The sequence below is a fragment of the Diaporthe batatas genome (assembly GCF_019321695.1).
Source record: "Diaporthe batatas strain CRI 302-4 chromosome Unknown Contig00003, whole genome shotgun sequence".
Taxonomy (NCBI): Eukaryota; Fungi; Ascomycota; class Sordariomycetes; order Diaporthales; family Diaporthaceae; genus Diaporthe; species Diaporthe batatas.
Genome location: NW_025408550.1, coordinates 1,973,448 through 1,991,436, shown reverse-complemented (window position 1 = coordinate 1,991,436; position 17,989 = coordinate 1,973,448). Strand labels below are relative to the sequence as shown.

Sequence of the window (17,989 nt, the reverse complement as noted above, 5' to 3'; positions counted from 1 at the left end):
CCTGCACACAGTCGACTTCTCAAAGTCAAATGTGAGTATTCTAGAGCCTAGCTCTGGCGGCTGGGTCAAGAGAGCCGCAAACTCTTTCTAGGCGCCTCTGATTGTCAAAATCCCTACTTTGGTCTGGACTCCATATATGTCCTCGGACGTATACGGAGTAGAAGCGAAAACACCCCTCAAAGGGTGTGGCTTTCTTAATATTGCCGCGCTAATGTACTTTTCTAGCTCTATGGGTTCTACAACATGCTAGACATCGAGGACATTCTGGCCACCGAGAATGAGCTGCGCGAAGTAATAGAGGAACATGGCCCATTCGATGGCTTGTTAGGATACTCGTAAGTTTTTGAGAACCTCTGTTAATTTCAGGGAAAATGTCTATACAGGCCATGATCTCGCCCGGGAACGAAGACTAATTCTTTGAATTAGCCAAGGTGGATCTATGGCTGCTCAAATCGCGATTCGACTCCTCATGGAGAATCCATACGCCACGCCCCAGGAGTTGCCAATCAAGTTCCTGATTCTCATAAATAGCGCTGTGCCACCATTCATAATGCCATTGGAAGGGGAAGATGTTACGCATATACCGATCGAGGAGGCGCCGAAGCTTCAGATGCTTTTCGACGTCTTCAAAGCGAATCCGGCTGACCACCTGGAAAAGGCTCGGCCCGCGACGCTTTCCAATGGTCGACAGGTACGCACAGAGAGACTGGAGTTTCTTTATGATTCATAGTGCTGACTGACGGTGATAAAAGGCTCTTGTGAACAGCACGCACTACATGACGTTCTTTGATAAGGACTGGGATGGCCATATTCTTTCCATGCCTTCGCTGCACATCACCGGCCTTGGTGATGCCCCAGAATACGGCCAGCAACTCTTTGATATCGCCGACCCTAGTCAAGCAGAGCGAATTGGGCATGTGTTCGGGCACGACTTTCCACGGGGTCTTGATATGAACAAAACCATTGCCAGGGCGATCAGGGCCATGGCGGCAAAAGCCCTGTAGGTGACGGAGACAGGGGCTTCTCGCGGCGGGTTTGGACGTCTGTAGCTAAATCATATACAATACACATCCAATGTCCCAGAATACCTCAGTCAACATTGACGCCTAATCTACAAACTAGCTCTCATCATTGCTCGAAATCTGCGGCCAAGAGCGCAAACTCGGCAACCGTGGACCCATCGCCATCATCTGTCCAGCATCCTGTGACCTCTAGTTTCGCAAATCCACCGCTCCAGATCGCGCCGGCGAGTTCAATGGTGGTGATGTTTCCCGCGTATTTCACCACAGCCGAGTCCGGGATCCACGGCTTCGTTATGCCAACGTCTTGGTCCGCAAGGACAACGGCATGCTCGAAATCCGAGCTGTTCGAAACCGAAACCTTGACATGTTTTGGCGGCCGCATGGCAAAATCCAGCTGAATAGCCCCCAGCGGCCGCCGCGCCTGCGAAGATCCAACGTCGACCACAAGAGCGGCTGTGACATTACTTGCACCGGGCTGCCAAAAGGTGCCCCCGTACCCATCCGTTGCCGCGAACGCCAGCTCGCCATGTGTCGAGCTTGCGCCGCTGCACTGCAAGATGTTGCCCGGCACAGAAACCTCAGTGTCGTACATCCTGTTCTCTACCACCGCAGTGTCGCCGACCCGCAGGAAAACCGTCCGCGCGTCGGGGTCGTCCACGTCCCGACCGATGGTCACGGGCATGGCCTCCTCGCCATACTGGTCTGGCACCAGGCCGTCGAAGTGAGATGCATCGCGCCGCGTGATCGAGGTATGCGTGCGGTTCATGCGGAAGCTGACGACGGCGCCGTTGTAGAACTGGATGGGTGGCTTGAAGTTGCGGAGCTGGGGCGGGAGGGACGGGTTGATCAGCAGGTTCCGGTGTGTGACGCGCAGGCCGAGGAAGCCCGCGGTGAATGTCTGCAGAAGGCCGCCGTGGCCGGTGAGGAAGGGAAATGCTGGGTTGATGCCGTTACCCGTCAGTGGGTCCGGGATGCCGGGCTCGTCGTCTGCCTGTTCGGAATATTGGTACCAAGGGCCGCGGATGTAAGGCTGGAACGACTTGACTAGGTATGTCCAGAATGCGCAGCCCGAGGTGGCTAGGGAGTTGGCTACGATGGCATATACGCTCCAGGTCATGGCTGGGCCGTTTGGATCCGTACGGACCGCGTAGAAGTCCATCGCAGCTCGGTACTTGGAGAGTGTGAAATTCCGCTTGTAGTCGTAGGGATAGTGAGACAGGATTATATCTGCCTGCTTGGGGAAAACGTCGTTCGTCATGCCTTTGAATTCCAGAACGACGTCGTCTTCCGAAGTGGGGATCGAGATGTTCTCGATTTGGTCGAGCCAGTTCGGCTCAAGCGGGATGCCTCGTTCATGACGAACATCCGAGGCATATTGTAGCAGAGTGCTGACCGCAGTCCCAGTGAAGGAACCGTCTGCGATCCACATGTAGTATTCGTCAGCATCAGCCATCACGTCGATGCCCCAACGGCCGGTGTCCTCTCGTCGTGTCAGAACACGAGGGTCGCTCAGGCCCAAAGCGACGCCATCGATCACGTCTGCCGCCCCGTGCTGGTCAAACCAGTCCTTGTCACCGCTCGTGTTCCGACCCATGGTCATGCTCAACGCAATATCAGCATTCAGGTGATACTGGTACATAATGCAAGGTGCAGACATGTTGTAGCATTGTCCATGTCGGCCGCTTGTCCACGCGTAGAGCATGCTTCCCTCCTTCAGTTCATGCCTTTCGGTGTTTCTGCGAGACTGCTCTGCACGGTTGATGCGATACAGCGAGAACTGCCTCGCCAATTTGGGATGCACTCCCTGGATGGCGGGGGCCACGAAGAGATCAGCGTCCCAGAAAATTTTGCCTCCATATGTTTGGGAGACCAGGCCGCCTACGGCAAGAGAGTTGCACGCAATGCAAGTGCTCGGATTCTCATCACGCGTCGGACTCCAGGGGATGAGGCTGGTGTAGAGATAGTAAGCGGAGGAGATGGCTGTGATCTGCAAAGCTTGCACTATGTCATCGCCTGATGCGAGCGATCCTGTCACCGGATCTCTGAAATCAGCCACGAAGTCTGCCCTCATGAGTCTGCCCACTTCGGCGCTGTGCTCTTCACGTAGACCATCATATCCACGATTGATTGCAGATGACAAGACTTCTGATAAAATTGTCTCTGTTTCCAGCCCATAATGCTCTGATGAGGCAATACCTGCATACTTGTAGACCGTTGCGGACTGTAGACCGGACTGAATCCGATACCGCTGGGTCGAGGAGACGGACTGGAAATCGCTATCAGAGGAATTGGCTGCAACAAAATTTGGAAGATCGTTGAAGTCAGATAGAAAGTCGCTGGAGTATTCGTCCTTGTCTTTCAAGGACAACAACTCGTCCCCAATCGTCGATGAGAGCACATACGCCGTGACATGGTCGACCCCATCTGGCGAGACAGCAGAGGAAATCTGACTACTGGGAGGGTCTACCTCCGTCTTGACGCTTGTTGTGCGTAAAGCTGACTGGTCATCCAGTATGTCAAGAATATGTACGTCGTCGAGGCCCTGCTCGCTGGAGACAACCAGTTGCACGGCTGCGAGGCGTCGCTCAGCCAGTGACGCGAAAGATTCGTAAAATATTGTCAACTTCCGGCCCTTTTCGCACTTTGGAGGACTCCAGACATATGACCATGTGAGTATTCCTGTCTTACTGGTGGGACGTCTCAAATTAGCGCCATATTCGGTCGGTCTTATGGGAAAGCTGGTGTGTACCTGCTGACTTACAAAGACAGGGTTGACTCAAATTCACTGATCTCGGATACGTCTACATCCCCATTGAGGACACTACCGCATACCTCGACGAGCAGATCGGTGAAGTGCGGCACACCGGAAATAAAACTCTCGCCGAGCTCACCAGGCTCAAGCGTGCTAGTCTTGCTACCCCAGAACCCCGTGACCGTGGCGAACGTCCTTCGAGGATTGCTATAAGATGGCCATCCTTCTGAATCATTTCGGCGGCTGCGCTCATAGAACGGGCCGAGAGAGCCTTGTGCAAGGCCAAAATAGCTGTATGCAACAGAGCAAGTGATTTATCAGCACCTGTATGCAGCACGCTAGCGACGAAATTGAGAAGTCATACATACCCGTTTGACTGTGGTAACCAGGCAGTAAATACCCCTGGTAGCGGCTTGGTGGATTTCAAAGTCCACGTGGAATCATCCCAGGACACCCATTCCGCGTTGATATCGAATGACGAGCTTGTGCTTGGTGCTCCTCTTGCTACGCCGAAGGAGCACACAATGGCCAAGACTAGCACTGGAAGGTTCATAACGAGCATTCGAGGTCTGACGAGCCGGTCTGACGAGCCTGGCATTGGTTCAGAGTGTGCTTGTCCCATCTACCTAGGTACGGGATGAGCCATCTGTATCAAGCGGTGTGCTCCGTGACACTTACACGAGACGCTGATGATTTGGCCGGAGATAACCCACAATTCAAGGTTGGGGCCCCACGTGGACTGAAGCGCGACTAGCAGATCTGGACCCGCCCCATGGGGAGCCGACGACAGGGCCAGTGACTCGCGAGTTCTCCACTGCCATGGTCCCACTGCCATGGGAACCAGGTGATTCACAAAATTCGCTCACTCTGCCTCCACGGATAATCATTACCTAGGTAGTTTAGCTCGGCAGGGACGCCGCCGTCAAACTCTCGGGTGGTGGGCAGCTTTCGGTGCAGTGCCAGGCCCTGACCCTGGCACGCTGGTACTTTTGCAGTGGGAGGCGGAGAGGGACGTTCAACACATGCTGTGGTCAAAAACATGTAGTCAGACGTGGCATATTGTCTTCAAATGATCTTATCTCGACCTCAGTAGGGCAAAATTGGATTAAGCTGACCGGGGCTTACGGATCCGAGAGGTGCCTAGTCTTGCCAAAAGCATCAAAGTTGCGAGAACAGAGCCTTGTCATTGAAAGAAAACCCCAGGGATCCGTGCCCAGAGCATGCAAGCATCTGAGAACCCTTGAGATGCAATCCTATGTCTCAAAATTTTAATACTCTGTTGGGATGGCCTCTCCAGGCGCCCTCGTTTGCGCACCTGGCGCATACTCAAATTCAAATTTGTAGCTCGAAATTGACTTCAGGCGATGCTTCAGATTTGCAGACTTGTAAGGTTCTGCATACTGCTACGTCATTTTGATAACTTGGCATTGTTTGACAGAAACAATAAGTGCTAGCCTCATCTTACACCTCTTGATGTCTCCTCCTGATTCTCATCTTGGCGTTCATTGGCGGAACGTGATTCGTTCCAAACCACATATTCTCTTGTCTTTTCTCTTGGAACTCAAACTCGTATTTCTCCAGGATCTCCGCCATCAACACCTTCAACATTCCAGCAGCAAAGAATCGTCCAGGACAGCTGTTCAAGCCAGCCCCAAAGGACAGGTAGTCGGAGGATGTGGTCGCCCACGCCTGCCTCGCCCCCTTCAAGTTATCGCCAGAATTCTGTGCGTCCTTCCTTCTGTTGTAGAAACGGAACGGGTTGAAAGCCTCTGCGTCAGATCCGTAGATGTCTGTATCGTAGTGGATCGAGTACGCTGGGATGCCAACTTGATAGCCCGGCGGCACGTAGATGCCGGAAGGCGTCGTAGCGCCGTCCTTCCCGACGATACGCAAGGGGCCCAAGCTCAATATGGTGTTTATGCGCTGGCTCTCCCGGAAGCAGCTGTCCATCTTCTCGAGTTTGGCCAGTGATCGCTTGTTCCATCCCTCGTCCTCGCTGTGGGCCGCGCGAACGTCGCTGATCTCTTGGCGAAGCTCGGCAACGTACTTGGAACCTTGCTCGGCGCCGGAGCCGACGATGTCAAGGACCATGTGCATGATTGCAAAAACATTGGTGTGCAGTGCGAAGGCGTTAAGGAGCAAGATCCGCGCTGAAAGGACTTCTGGATCCAAGAGGTAAGGGTCACCATGGGTTTCTCCGTAGGTAATGAGCCAGCTCAAAAAGTCGTTTCTGCCTGCGTCTCCCTTGCCTCTGGCGTCCAATCTTCTGTGGACCTCGCCCATGGTGAGCTTGAACCACTTTTTCTCGTAGTAGCGGGATGGCAGGGTCACCAAAGGTGCCAGCAGACGCCGCAGCGGGTTTGGAATCAGCCAGAGCATATTCGCTCCCAGCGGTATAACCTGCGCATACCTAAAGCCGGTGTGAAGCACTTCTTCATTCCGGCAGTATGATTCCCCAATGAAGATCCGATTGATTGCCTGGCCAATGATGAGCCTCAGCGTGTCGTAGACTCCCACCTCCTTCCACTCGGTGCTAACACCCCAGCGTTTCTTCAGTGCGAGATCCAGCTCCTCCGCAAGGTCCGGGATCAGGTTACCGATCTCACGCGTGAGCTTGGTTTGTATGATGTGGATGGGAACATTGTTGTGGTCTCGTGTGGGATAGACGGTGCCCAAGTTCCACTGAAAATGGTTGGTGGTCTGATCGTGCATGCTCACGACAGAGTCGGGCTGATCGACAAGCCATTTTCTTTGGGAAGAGGGCAGCAGGATCAACTTGTCTTGGCCTGGACCTAAGATGGGGACACGAACGGTCTCATCTTTGTGCTGTGTGTGGTGCAGGTAGAGCGTCTTCTTCAGATCCAACGTGTTTCGGTAAAGCGCCCGAAGATAGGGGAACCATTCGCCGGGCGGGCTGTTAAGGAACTGTAACTTGGCGACTGAACGAGGGGTTGGAAAGATCACATAATTGTAGACTAGGTACACAACCAAGACGGCCGACAGTATGAGTACCTTCGGCGGTGCGGGCCATTCTGCGCTTTGCATTGTGGCCATGAATTCGACTCGATCCGCTGATATCTGGCAAGAAACGCAGATAGTGAACAGGCATAAGAACAAAAGATGAATGTAATACTTTATAACTCTACTTGCTGATTTCCCAGGGTTACAGAAACGGGAGCCGCATGCGGGAGTCCGAAAGGGTGAATGATGTTCCTGCTACCCTTTCCTCCCCAGCCATAATGACCCATCAACTGTATTGTGACAAGATCGCTGCCCGAGTCGTATGTTTCAGGAGGGGGGAACCACTGTACCCAATACTTACTGGTGCCGCCACGCATCGAAACCGAAGGCTGGCTTCTAAAGTGTGATCATGATCTGCAAGATCGATGCTGACTCGTGTAATGACATGTACCATGCCAGCTAGTGTGGGTGTGATCCACCTAAAGTGGCCCTCGAGCTTAGGGACCACTAGTCAGCTGATGGTTAGAATCATAAATGCATTTGACAAAAGTTTCTAGGTAACGGCCCGAATTGTGCTCAGCGGTGTATTGAAACCTTGACTCAAGATGGTTCTCACTTTACTCCAAACCTGTATTTCTAAACAACGCCTCTGATTAGCCGCGCTGAAAAATCGGCGAAAATCATCCCGGACAAGGGGGGCATCCCTGACCAGCCATCTGGCAGCATGTTAATGTTCGCGTCGTACCATGTGCTGAGCCGGGGTCGCGGCATTGTGCCTCTACCCCGTGGGGCACCAGATGTCATGCCCGTATGATGATGACTGGTAAGAGGTTGCTGGCGTGCTCTCGTCCACTTAAGCACGCAGTTGGGAATTCAGACCACTACGAGCTCTGCTCTGGTGTCCGCTAGGACCACGGCATCTCCTCCCTAAAATCCTATGACGCATAGGAAGCCCCCCGATGGGATACCTTTTGATAGGATGTCATCATATTAAACAATGTTTCATAGAGAAGTCGTCTATAGAAATTATATACCTAGGTAGACAGGAAGTACATATGTAGCCCAGCTAGTATATGTGATCTGCAAGCATGTGCTGCAGGTTGACGTAGGAACTTTGTCGGCCAGCGCATTGTCGTCTGCATGGAATCACCCGAATTCCGCGTCGACGATCAACGGCGCCGTCGGGAGTGATGCCTTCAAGCCTTGTCTGTGCGGCACGAGGCTGAGGCCACGTGCCCACAGACGTACTTTATTCTCTCTATACTGCTATTAGCACCATATTTCCTTTAAACACAAGGTCTTAAGCGTTTACCACTATATGAAGGCGCCACATACAGTTTATATGTACGGGGATTAAAAACGAAACCACTTATCTCCTTATGTTCTAGTCTCTATCATCTATCATTCCCCTATAAGTCCAAGTGAGCTTATTGTTTAAGTACTTATGTAGCATGTAATTAACTTGTGTAACAAACGAGCGGACATTTTTGTTTTTAGCCATGCGTTAACCCCGCTTCCTCCTTGCCTCCTGGACATCTGAAAGTAGGCTTGCCTTAAGAAGAACTGTCTCGTCTCAAAACTCCAAGAGCAGCCCTTACGCGTTACTCCTCCCTTGAAGCTACATATGTATGCAACAATGTTTCGTCGCAAGAAGATGTCTACCCGAGATCGTCCCCAAGTCTTCGGCTACGATCGCGATGCTTTCGTCTCACTTGTGAAGCGCCACTACAAGCTGCTCGTGGACATGGGTCATCTGCACCCGGAAGCCCTCCAGGCCCCAGATGAGGCGGGATGGACCGATGCGGAACTCAACGTCGACGCGCTGCGGACCCTGGGCCGGTCCGAGACAATCATTGACCTTTTGCGACACCTGCCGTACCCGAGAGCGGGTCCGCCCGGCAGCGACGAGGCCGTTGACGATGCGGTGGTCTACTATGAGACCAAGGCTCTGTCCTACCTCAAAAACAAGTGGCAGCCCGAAAAGGACACGGATCCAGACTGGCACAAACGGCCGTTTGCTATGCTTGGGCTGGCACCTTTTGACAAGCCCGTGCCGCCGCACATGGTATCCTTGACGTATGATGAAGCGCAAATCGGAGTGATTTGGCTCATCGACACGGAACGAGGTTTGACTTTCCTTACGATCTCACTCCTACTGTAAGGCATGCTGACGGAATCACAGGATGTGTCTATCCTCAGGGCGATGAGTACTACTTGTACGATGACGCCCCTCCCGAGGCTGAAGGCGACGAGCCGTGGCTCAGCGCAAAAGCGCTTTCATTTCAGATCTTCTTCGACAAGATGTACAAGGAAATCTCGTCTCTGAAACTGGTCCCAGCACCTACGGCGGGAAACTTTGGGGCGGCGATCAGGGCCGCGAAGGACCCGGATGCCAAGGTGAATTCCCGATCACGACTACACATTCCGAATGCTGCCGAGTGTGGCATTCAAAATATCTGAAACTGACAGGTTGCAGGCAATGAAACGGCTGTACATTGAGCACGGCTGGCCGGAGGCTTTCAGGAAAGACGAGTTTCTCAGGGCAGCCGTGCCAGCTCGTGCAGCCGTCCTGGACGACGAGTACGACTGGTCAGACGAGTAAACAAGACCTCTCTGCACACACCCCTAATACCGACTAGCGTAATTTCGCTATGAAGAGTGCACCGGTACGGTTTATTTCATGTCACAAAGAAGTGAATAGACATTTATATTCTGGTGTGGGAAGGCATCCTATTTAAGAGCAGGCTCTCTTAGCACTACAACTAATTTATCCACTATATTTATATTATATTAAAATAGCTTTAAGTATTTTAATATTATTTATAAAGTATTTTTTTAAAATATTAATATAAAATATAGTTTTTTAAAACTTTATATTATATTAAAATAGTTTTAAATATTTTAATATAATTTATAAAGTATTCTTTTAAAATATTAAAATAAAATAAAGTTTTTTAAACCTAGATTTTATTAATAATTATATTAAAGATTACAATTATATTATTCTTAATATATTATTTTATTAATAAATAAAAATAATATTTATAAAATTTAAAAAAGAAAGAAAAGTTTATTATAAGGAAAATATATTTTATATAAAAGGTAAACCTAACGTAATTATAGATATAAAGGGTAGGTTAAATTAGAGGGTGGGCTGAATCCTATTACTCTAACTTAATAATTATAATTATAATATAGCTGAAGCCGAGCTGAAAAAGCTTCCATCTTTGCGGCCACACCTGGGCAGCTGGCGGATCCGGCTGGATCAACCCCATTTCCAGATCCGAGTATGAGTGAGCGGGAGCAATTTCAAACCAGCCATCAGTATCTTCCAAGGTTTTGATACGTGCTCATGGGATTCCATGTCGGCTGATAGGAATTACGACCCAGCTGAAAAGACAACTGCGGAAGGGTCTGGTCCCACTGTCCTTATCCAACATTTGGGGGCATGAACAATTTCCAAATCGTGCTCAGACATTTGAAATCGGAATGAATGTAACACTATTTGTGGTGATATCCTCCGCTCGTTCTATGTGAAAACGCTTTGAACACTCAATTCCCCCAGTATTATGGATGTGGCAATCCTCAGAAGCTCAGAAGACTGAGATGATTGAGTTTTCAGAGTGGTTTCATATGATAGAGCGACCATTCACAACTTGATTACATATCTACAACCCTGACAGTCATCTACAAGGGAAATCACTGGGAGCGGGACGCCTGTAAGAAGAATCCACCACAGGTCACCAAGAACAGCTTTGAATTTCGCCGTGTGATAATCGCCTTTTAGCAACCACTGTGAAAGTGTCATGCCTCAGCTTCACATCATATGCGCCTCTGAAGATATCCTCAAGCATCCCTTCCAGCTTCGATGGGTTGACGTTCCTGGTGGAGATAACCGTCTCCTCCCGACGCTGTCGCCGATGACGATTCGATGGGTTCCAGTCAGACTCGTACCAAACGGTCCTTTGGGGCGAATTAGCATTGGTACATCGATGGAAGATGGGTAAGTCATACACGTAGGACGACATTATACCGAACTTGAAATAGGGGTGGGGCCCTGCCACGTATTCGTTGCCAGTGTTCCCAGAGAATGCATATGTGGCGGAGCGCTCAGGGAATAGAGATATCTCTGTATTCACAGAGAATAGAGGTATATCTTTAGTCCCTGGACTCTGACGTATTTGAATTCTCAGAGAACCGTGGGCTGGGACACGCTCAAGAGACGCGACGGTCTGTCGCAAAGCTGTGGAGAATTGAGGGGAACCTGAGCCAGTTTGGAAACACTGGGCGGGTGGACCGAATGGGTCGTCCACCCTTTTGACCATCCTACCGCCACCTTGTGCTTTTGCTGATTCCCGGGCGGGTGAGATGCAGGCAGGTCAGGTATAAAGAGGGTGTGAAACCCGACCAGCCGCATGTACTAAGCACGCGCAGTGCCCTGCAGAGTCGGTCAGCAAGACAGCCAGTCACATCACGCGAGCACTGTCAGAGGGCTGCATCCAATGTTGTTGGCCACTTTCATGAGGGCTGGTGTGGTGCCACGGAGCCAATGTCCGCCGCGTATGCAATATTGGAGGCAACCCAATTCTGCCCTTGAACGCCCGAAGGCAATCACTCGGACTTTGGTCCCCCACCCCCCGTGGTCAGCGCCTCCTTTTGTTGGTGCGATATCACCCACGCCGCAGAGCTGCTGCCTTCGCCATTCAATCAGGGGCAGTTGCCTTACCATGGATGCATGATAGTGATGTCGCTTACGAGAGTCACTACACCTCATACATACTATATGTAGCCTAATCCAAGGAATCTCCCCCCAAACTTTCCACACCCCACTCCTGTGACCCTCCGATTGAGGCACCTGGACTCAGCAGAGACCTAGGTGGCTTTCCAACGGCGCACCGGTGGCCGAAGAGTTGGGTGTGCTGCGCGGGGGATGCGCTAGTGGATTGTCTGCGCAAGCCACCTGTTCGCGGGCAATGGATTGTTACAGTACCTCTCAGCCTTTTGCAATAGAGCGGAAAAGGACAGCGGGCTCTGCTACTGCTGAAAATCTTCTTGGTGCTGCATTTTCTGAGTGTGTCAGCCGGTGGGAGGTGCGGGCCGGCTTTATGCAGCCGAGAAGAGAATTTGCTTGTACAAGATGTCATTCATAAAGGCTTACACATCTCACCCTCGTTGAAGGAGATGCTGATGAACATCGAGAATCCCCGAGTTCTTCGGTACACTGTCAATTTTCAACGCTACGTTCCTATACTACCCGAGGCACGTTGTGTCTTATCAACCTGAGATAATGATGCGCAAGGTAATCGATCCATACAAGCCCCTTTCATGCTTTTGTGCGACTACGAGAAACATTTACGGTGCTCTGCCATCTTGAACACCCCAGTACTCACAGGACTATAGAGCTCATCGTCGTTTCAAAAGCCTCAGAGTGGAAAGCCAAATTTCGACCCCTTTAATGATTCGAATCAGCTTTTGGCCCCGGGTAGCCCAAGCAGTGGCCGCCGAGTTTCCTTTTCTATACCCGAGGACAGCCCATGTCATAGTCCCAAGGGCGGCCCATCCATGAGCGGCAATCCCTTCACAGAGTCCCCGACATATCATTCTCCACAAATTGCCTTGAATCAAATCCTGTCTGTTTCAACGACCTCTGGCACTACCCAGAGCCTCTCCCTCTGGTCTCAACTGCAAAGCCGCTTTCGTCCGTCTGAATATGGCACAGGTAGGCGACTTGATTTCATGCAAAAAGGCTCATGCCATCACCGAGAGGAATTCGTTTTACAACCTGAAAGTTTTTCAGATTCCTAAAACTGAGGGCCTCTTCATTGTGCCAACGCATGCTAATGAGCTAACAACCTCCCAGGGGATATAAAAGCTTTTCTTCCCAGGAGTGCTGTCGATGATCTGATCGACAGGCACAACGTCGAAGAATACTGGGAAGGACTCAAACATTTACCGTCCAACAAGTCATTATCTAACGTGTTGGACTATGTGTTTGGTACACGAAATGCCCGATCTGTCTTTGCCATCATCGTCTTGATGGGTGAGCCTTCATTGCTCGGACACCTCATGCAAGATCGTGTGCATGACGATGAGTTACCACTTTCTCAAATTGAGGTACAGGGCGTGGATTCTCAATTTGGGAGGAAGAGCAAAGATGGTTCGATTGTACCTGTAGACTGTTTCAGGACATGGTCAGCCTCCCAAGTCAACTATTTTGGCCAGTTGCAGAGGCAGGTCAAGGCTGTGGTTCTGGAGAACTGGCCGATCCAGCTTCGAGTCACTGAAGTTCCTAGCCACAGTATCTTGCCTTTGATGAAATGTAAACGGATACATTACGGGAACTCAGAGGTTTTCCGAGTGGAAGTCCATCATGCACATCATCGATTCAAAGATAGCACAAAGATAAACCCACCACTCTCTTGTTGGTCCTTGTGATAGAAGCTAACGCGAAAAAGCCGACAACTGACAGAGAGAACACGCCCTTTGCTTTGAAGGTCCTAGAGGCTAAGGATGAGGTCACCTTTAAGCTGGAAGTCAAAGCCCTAATGAAGATCAGGCCCAATAAGCACCTAGTCACTGCAGTAACAGCTTTCAAATACCAGGATAAGTATCATCTGCTTTTCAATTGGGCTGAAGGGGGAACATTGTCAGACTTCTGGAAGAACGAATCTCCAGGGCTGACACACGACTCAATCTGCTGGCTTGCCCAACAGTGTCACGGCCTTGCGGATGGTTTGTGTGGGATTCACAATGCCCAGATATCGGTGCAAGAACTGGTAGATGTGGATCCTCAGCACGAAATGCTCCACATAGAAGCGAATGCAGGATTAAACGACCACCGTGACGATAAGATACATGGAAGACATGGCGATATCAAGCCGGATAATATCCTCTGGTTCAGTGACGAGGACAATGAGTACGAGGGCGGTGTGCTCAAAATTACTGATTTTGGCGTAACCGCCTTCCACAACGCAAAGACGACAAAGCAACCGGCCAAAGCGGTACCAAGGACGATTACATACGCCGCACCGGAAATTGAGGTCTCGCACGATGAGGATGAGCCCCTGGTGTCACGCCCATTCGATGTGTGGTCACTTGGATGTGTCTATCTGGAGTTCATAACTTGGATCCTGTTGGGCAGTGAAGGGGTGCTCGAGTTTGAGCAAAGCAGAATGAAGGAGAAGGTGACCCGGAAGAGGTTCCAAGAGGATAGCTTCTACTCCATACACAGGAGAGGGCGCTTCAATCCTTGGTCAAGGGATTACGGCACCGTCAAAACGAGCGTAGTCGCTGTGAGTGCTGAAGTCTATCAGTATTTGGAGAGTCGAAACTTACTCCTTATTCCCAGTGGACAGACACATTGAGACAAAACCAACGTTGCACCCCCTTTCTCAAAGAATTTCTGGATTATATTCAAACGAAGATGCTCGTTATCAAGACGAAAAGAGAAACCAGCGCCATTGTACGCGCACAACTACGTCGCATGCTGGAAAACTGCCAGCAGGATCGTCAATACGCCGAATCCCAGGCTTTGGTACAAACGGGAACACAGAGCAGGGATACGGTACATCTTACAGGGTCGATATGGCAAAAGGCGGTGATATTTCTGTGCGGCTAATACAAGGCTGATGATAGTCTACATATTCCCAGATCCAAGGGCCCCGGATGGGTACCCTCTTCCGAGTCCGTCTACCTCATGGCATCTAATGCTTCTCCGGTTTGCTCATAGTGGTTCCTCCCATTTTCTACGATCTCCTGAATCTCTTTCTTGGGTGTTTTTCAGTAATTAGGGTCTACATAGTTGTCTTAGATCTCAGTGATACACATACCTCAGTGAGTTTCCTGCTGACACGAATAATGCGTTGTTCTTGAACCACCTTCTCAAGTCAGTGACTAGACTCGCAATTTTCATTCTACAGCCTGATCTCAGGAACCTCAGAGTCGAAAAAACATGGGTGGTTAGACGTACTTTGAATGGCTCCCAGCCTTTCTTGCCGAGGATTCTGTCAAGGTCTCTCTCCATTGGGTCATCGGCGAGGTATCGCAGTGGCAATGCCTGCTCAGCCCATTCTTTCGACATCGTATGGTTGTGGGATGATCTCCAAAATTGGGCCTTCTTGAAAATGTTTCCAATCATTGAGCCCGAATCAGTCACGGTGCTAGATGAGCGAGCTTGGGTCATGGTGTCGGCTTCAGAGGGAGGCTTTCTTATACTTCGAGGTTACTAGAGTTCAGGTGAGAGATGCGTTTCGTACACACCCACACGCTTGCCATGTAGATAAACTCACCAGGCAACCGTGGCGCGCTTACTTCTGTGAAAAGGCGTCGGCTAAGGCAGACTCACTTCTGACCGCCCCCGTATCAGGAGCTGCATGTGCAGGGCGATGGTGGGTGGTATGCCACTCACACTATCTCTTGCCTGCATAACTCTAGTCCCACGCACCAATGATTTTCTCCACTTTGGTTCTGCAGTTCTTCTTGGGGAGGGGGGATAGAGTCGGATGACCACTTGGCACACAATTGTGCACATCGTCTCGAACTAACGCACGCAGCCTTCTCCCGACCTCGAGTCTCGTAGGCGTTTGGGTGTCACGGCAGATACTGCGATATAAACAGAGTTCAGAAAGTCAGCGCTACCGTTTCCCCTCATCGAGGCTCAATGATAAGGCATCTTCACTCACCGAAAACTTGAATGCTCTAGTAATATCGTCCCCCAACTGTATTCAAATCTCTCTGGCTCCACACTCGTTGACAATAATCGATTTGCGCTCAGTGATTTCTCCATTTACCACTACAGGTTTACCTTCGTTTCAAAACATGGAGTGGATTCAAGACGATTTCCTTCTTGGGAGAGAGGACCTGCGCGTTCTGAGTTTCCCAGCTGAGCCGAAGCAGAGCACCATTATCTCCATTCCTGGGGACCCTGACGTAAGAATCCATCATAAAACGCTAGAAATTTGCAATTAGCTCACTGTGACGAAGGAGACCAGCTCAATAACAAAGATATACCCCAATCTTCTAACGCCGGACCAATGGCATGAATGTCTGGATTCAATTCACGAGGTGAGTTACAACATCTCACGTACATACATTTTTCGATTCTCGCACTGTCTTCCAGGCACTCAAATTGATATCTGTGATTGACTATGACAAGCGAAGCGCGAGGTATCCGCACAAAAGCGTCACAATCTTGTGAGTAGTTGTTCAGCTTGCTCAAGTGTATTAAAAGCACATTGCTCCACATAATTACAGACACCACATCAACACATCCCGTTTAACTGCACAATTGATTCCTTATAGTATATGAAATCAAATCCTTATCTCTCAGCGAGATGGTATTCACCCAAAACTCAGAACAAGTTGTTCGGCCATGGCCAGATTCATTCCAGTACGAGACACTGATTGCACAATATCGAAATAGGTTCGGCGGCAGGACGACAAGCAGACTCAGAGGCAACGAAGTCTCCAAATTGCCTTTTGAACCAAACCTTTGCCCAAGAATCGTCTCCACTTTTCAAATTCACCGGTCAATTGCCAGGGTGATCAACCGCAATACCACAGCCGCTTGTTGCGTGACATCTGCAAGAGATCCTGACAGTGGCGAAGAATTACAAAGTGAGTAAACATGATTGTAATGACACCACAATTACTGACATATGGACCCGCATGACAGTCTATAATTGCCGTTCATCTGCTGAATGGAAAGAGGACATGGCACTGTCCGTGACATACTCACATGACAGCCAGTCAACCAAGGCGGTTCTGTACGGTTGTACTGAGCCCATCCGGGACACGATAATCCGGCGCCTGAAGAAATGCAACTACGTTGTCTATCACCCTCTTGCAATCCCTGCGCTATTTTGTGACATCGAGCGAAAGCGTCAGTTTGACCTAGTCGGACCGATCACCAGGAAACTGAGCGAACGAGCGCTGAAAATTGCCAAGCCACAGCACCCTGGCAGCCCCTCCTTGAGGTTCACGCGTAGTAATTCTACGACGTCGACGCAGGAAGCCGGGATTGAGGAAGATTCTGAAGATCTTATGGCATTGTGGCTTGAAGCGAGTGACCTCAAGAGGGGTTTACAAACCTGGAAGCACGAGCTTGGAAACTTAATCGCCCATTCCGACCAACTCGCTCAAGATAGACTCGCCAGAGGCTCCCAAGGCTCCGAAGGCCTCGAACAGCGCCTTTTCATGGATGCTGGGAAGCGAATTCGACAACGTCTTCTGGAATTGGAGGGAGAATATGATCAGAAGATCAGACAATGCACTGATATTATAGACGGTATGGTGCTAGCTGCACAGCTGGTTCGTAACTCATTCCCATCCATTAATTGGCATTGCCCGGCTTAGGCGGCGAACCGGATTGAAACGACGGAGACTGATCGCAAGACACGCAGGAATGGAACAACATTGGTCACGAGGATACGCAGACCAATCTCAACATATCGAATACGAACATAGAAATCGCCAAGGCTACGCAGGCTGACTCCCGACAGATGAGATCGATATCCGTGCTGACGATGGTGTTCCTACCAGCTACTTTTGTTGCCGTGAGTCTTTGAGTCCTGTGGAACCTGGCATAGAAGCCCCTGTTTGCTGACTTACACTGTCCAGACGGTCTTTTCGATGACCTTTTTCAACTGGAGTCCTGATCAAGGCGAGAAGATCATGTCTCCGTGGTTCTGGATTTACGTAGTGATTACTGTTGCCTTCACTCTCGTGACTATGTGTATTTGGCTCATATTTAATCGAAGGATATCTAGAGCCAGGAAGAATGACGTGGAGAGCGGGTCAATAATCTCGGGCACAACGATTCGTGCTTCTGAACAGACTGAAATGGGGGAAAGGGAGATCATGGCTAGCCCCCTCCGAAGGCTGATGACACAGACATCAGGCTGGGGAAAGGGGCACCTCAACAGAGGTGAAAAGGTGGAGTCGACTAAAACATGCTCATGATCAAAGGATGGACTTGCGGGACGAAGCGCGAAGCCGGTGTTGGAGACAGAAGGGCGAGAATGACTAACACAAACCGGCCGACCTACTCTTTTGTAGAGCGTCATTAATCTACAGCTGAAGTTTATTGACTACTTCAAAATTTGACTGCATCATATGAAGTGTAAAAGAAGATCCAGATACAGAATAATAGTGAGGAGTACAGCATAACGGCAGGCGAAGACAGGACCTCTGGAGGAAGTAAGTGATACTAATCCTGGGACATTGAGTTTCCAACACACCAAACATATTAGAATCC

General features: G+C 50.2%; 8 protein-coding genes across 8 annotated transcripts; 4 read left to right on the top strand and 4 right to left on the bottom strand.

Annotated features, from left to right (window-relative positions):
• Positions 1-243: 243 nt before the first annotated feature.
• KVR01_003126 (uncharacterized protein) lies at positions 244-1,004 on the top strand (the record flags this gene model as incomplete). Its single annotated transcript, XM_044791447.1, has 3 exons — positions 244-335; positions 427-691; positions 753-1,004. 3 exons carry the CDS (start codon positions 244-246, stop codon positions 1,002-1,004), a joined length of 609 nt encoding a protein of 202 aa, XP_044648141.1.
• A 124-nt stretch (positions 1,005-1,128) lies between these two features.
• On the bottom strand, positions 1,129-4,327 carry KVR01_002479 (uncharacterized protein; the record flags this gene model as incomplete). Its single annotated transcript, XM_044788407.1, has 3 exons — positions 1,129-3,709; positions 3,784-4,065; positions 4,143-4,327. The coding sequence occupies 3 exons, from the start codon at positions 4,325-4,327 to the stop codon at positions 1,129-1,131; spliced, it is 3,048 nt and encodes a 1,015-aa protein (XP_044647494.1).
• Positions 4,328-5,235: 908 nt separating this feature from the next.
• Positions 5,236-6,805, bottom strand: KVR01_003695 (uncharacterized protein; the record flags this gene model as incomplete). The annotated part of the gene is made up of 2 exons (XM_044783719.1): positions 5,236-6,699; positions 6,776-6,805. 2 exons carry the CDS (start codon positions 6,803-6,805, stop codon positions 5,236-5,238), a joined length of 1,494 nt encoding a protein of 497 aa, XP_044648710.1.
• Positions 6,806-8,371: 1,566 nt separating this feature from the next.
• KVR01_003013 (uncharacterized protein) lies at positions 8,372-9,337 on the top strand (the record flags this gene model as incomplete). Its single annotated transcript, XM_044781750.1, has 3 exons — positions 8,372-8,861; positions 8,918-9,132; positions 9,212-9,337. 3 exons carry the CDS (start codon positions 8,372-8,374, stop codon positions 9,335-9,337), a joined length of 831 nt encoding a protein of 276 aa, XP_044648028.1.
• An 875-nt stretch (positions 9,338-10,212) lies between these two features.
• Positions 10,213-11,187, bottom strand: KVR01_003472 (uncharacterized protein). Its single transcript, XM_044783973.1, has 2 exons — positions 10,750-11,187; positions 10,213-10,698 (listed from the first exon to the last, which is right to left on the bottom strand). Exons 1-2 carry the CDS (start codon positions 11,058-11,060, stop codon positions 10,476-10,478), a joined length of 534 nt encoding a protein of 177 aa, XP_044648487.1. The 5' UTR covers positions 11,061-11,187; the 3' UTR covers positions 10,213-10,475.
• Positions 11,188-12,022: 835 nt separating this feature from the next.
• On the top strand, positions 12,023-14,353 carry KVR01_002457 (uncharacterized protein; the record flags this gene model as incomplete). The annotated part of the gene is made up of 5 exons (XM_044792389.1): positions 12,023-12,034; positions 12,136-12,454; positions 12,596-12,775; positions 13,174-14,027; positions 14,084-14,353. The coding sequence occupies 5 exons, from the start codon at positions 12,023-12,025 to the stop codon at positions 14,351-14,353; spliced, it is 1,635 nt and encodes a 544-aa protein (XP_044647472.1).
• KVR01_002171 (uncharacterized protein) lies at positions 14,321-14,986 on the bottom strand. The gene is made up of 3 exons (XM_044792592.1): positions 14,705-14,986; positions 14,565-14,612; positions 14,321-14,502 (listed from the first exon to the last, which is right to left on the bottom strand). The coding sequence occupies exons 1-3, from the start codon at positions 14,915-14,917 to the stop codon at positions 14,425-14,427; spliced, it is 339 nt and encodes a 112-aa protein (XP_044647186.1). The 5' UTR covers positions 14,918-14,986; the 3' UTR covers positions 14,321-14,424.
• A 296-nt stretch (positions 14,987-15,282) lies between these two features.
• Positions 15,283-17,860, top strand: KVR01_003546 (uncharacterized protein). The gene is made up of 7 exons (XM_044787867.1): positions 15,405-15,663; positions 15,718-15,798; positions 15,890-15,927; positions 16,157-16,350; positions 16,409-17,043; positions 17,136-17,288; positions 17,353-17,860. The coding sequence occupies exons 1-7, from the start codon at positions 15,553-15,555 to the stop codon at positions 17,692-17,694; spliced, it is 1,554 nt and encodes a 517-aa protein (XP_044648561.1). The 5' UTR covers positions 15,405-15,552; the 3' UTR covers positions 17,695-17,860.
• Positions 17,861-17,989: the final 129 nt, after the last annotated feature.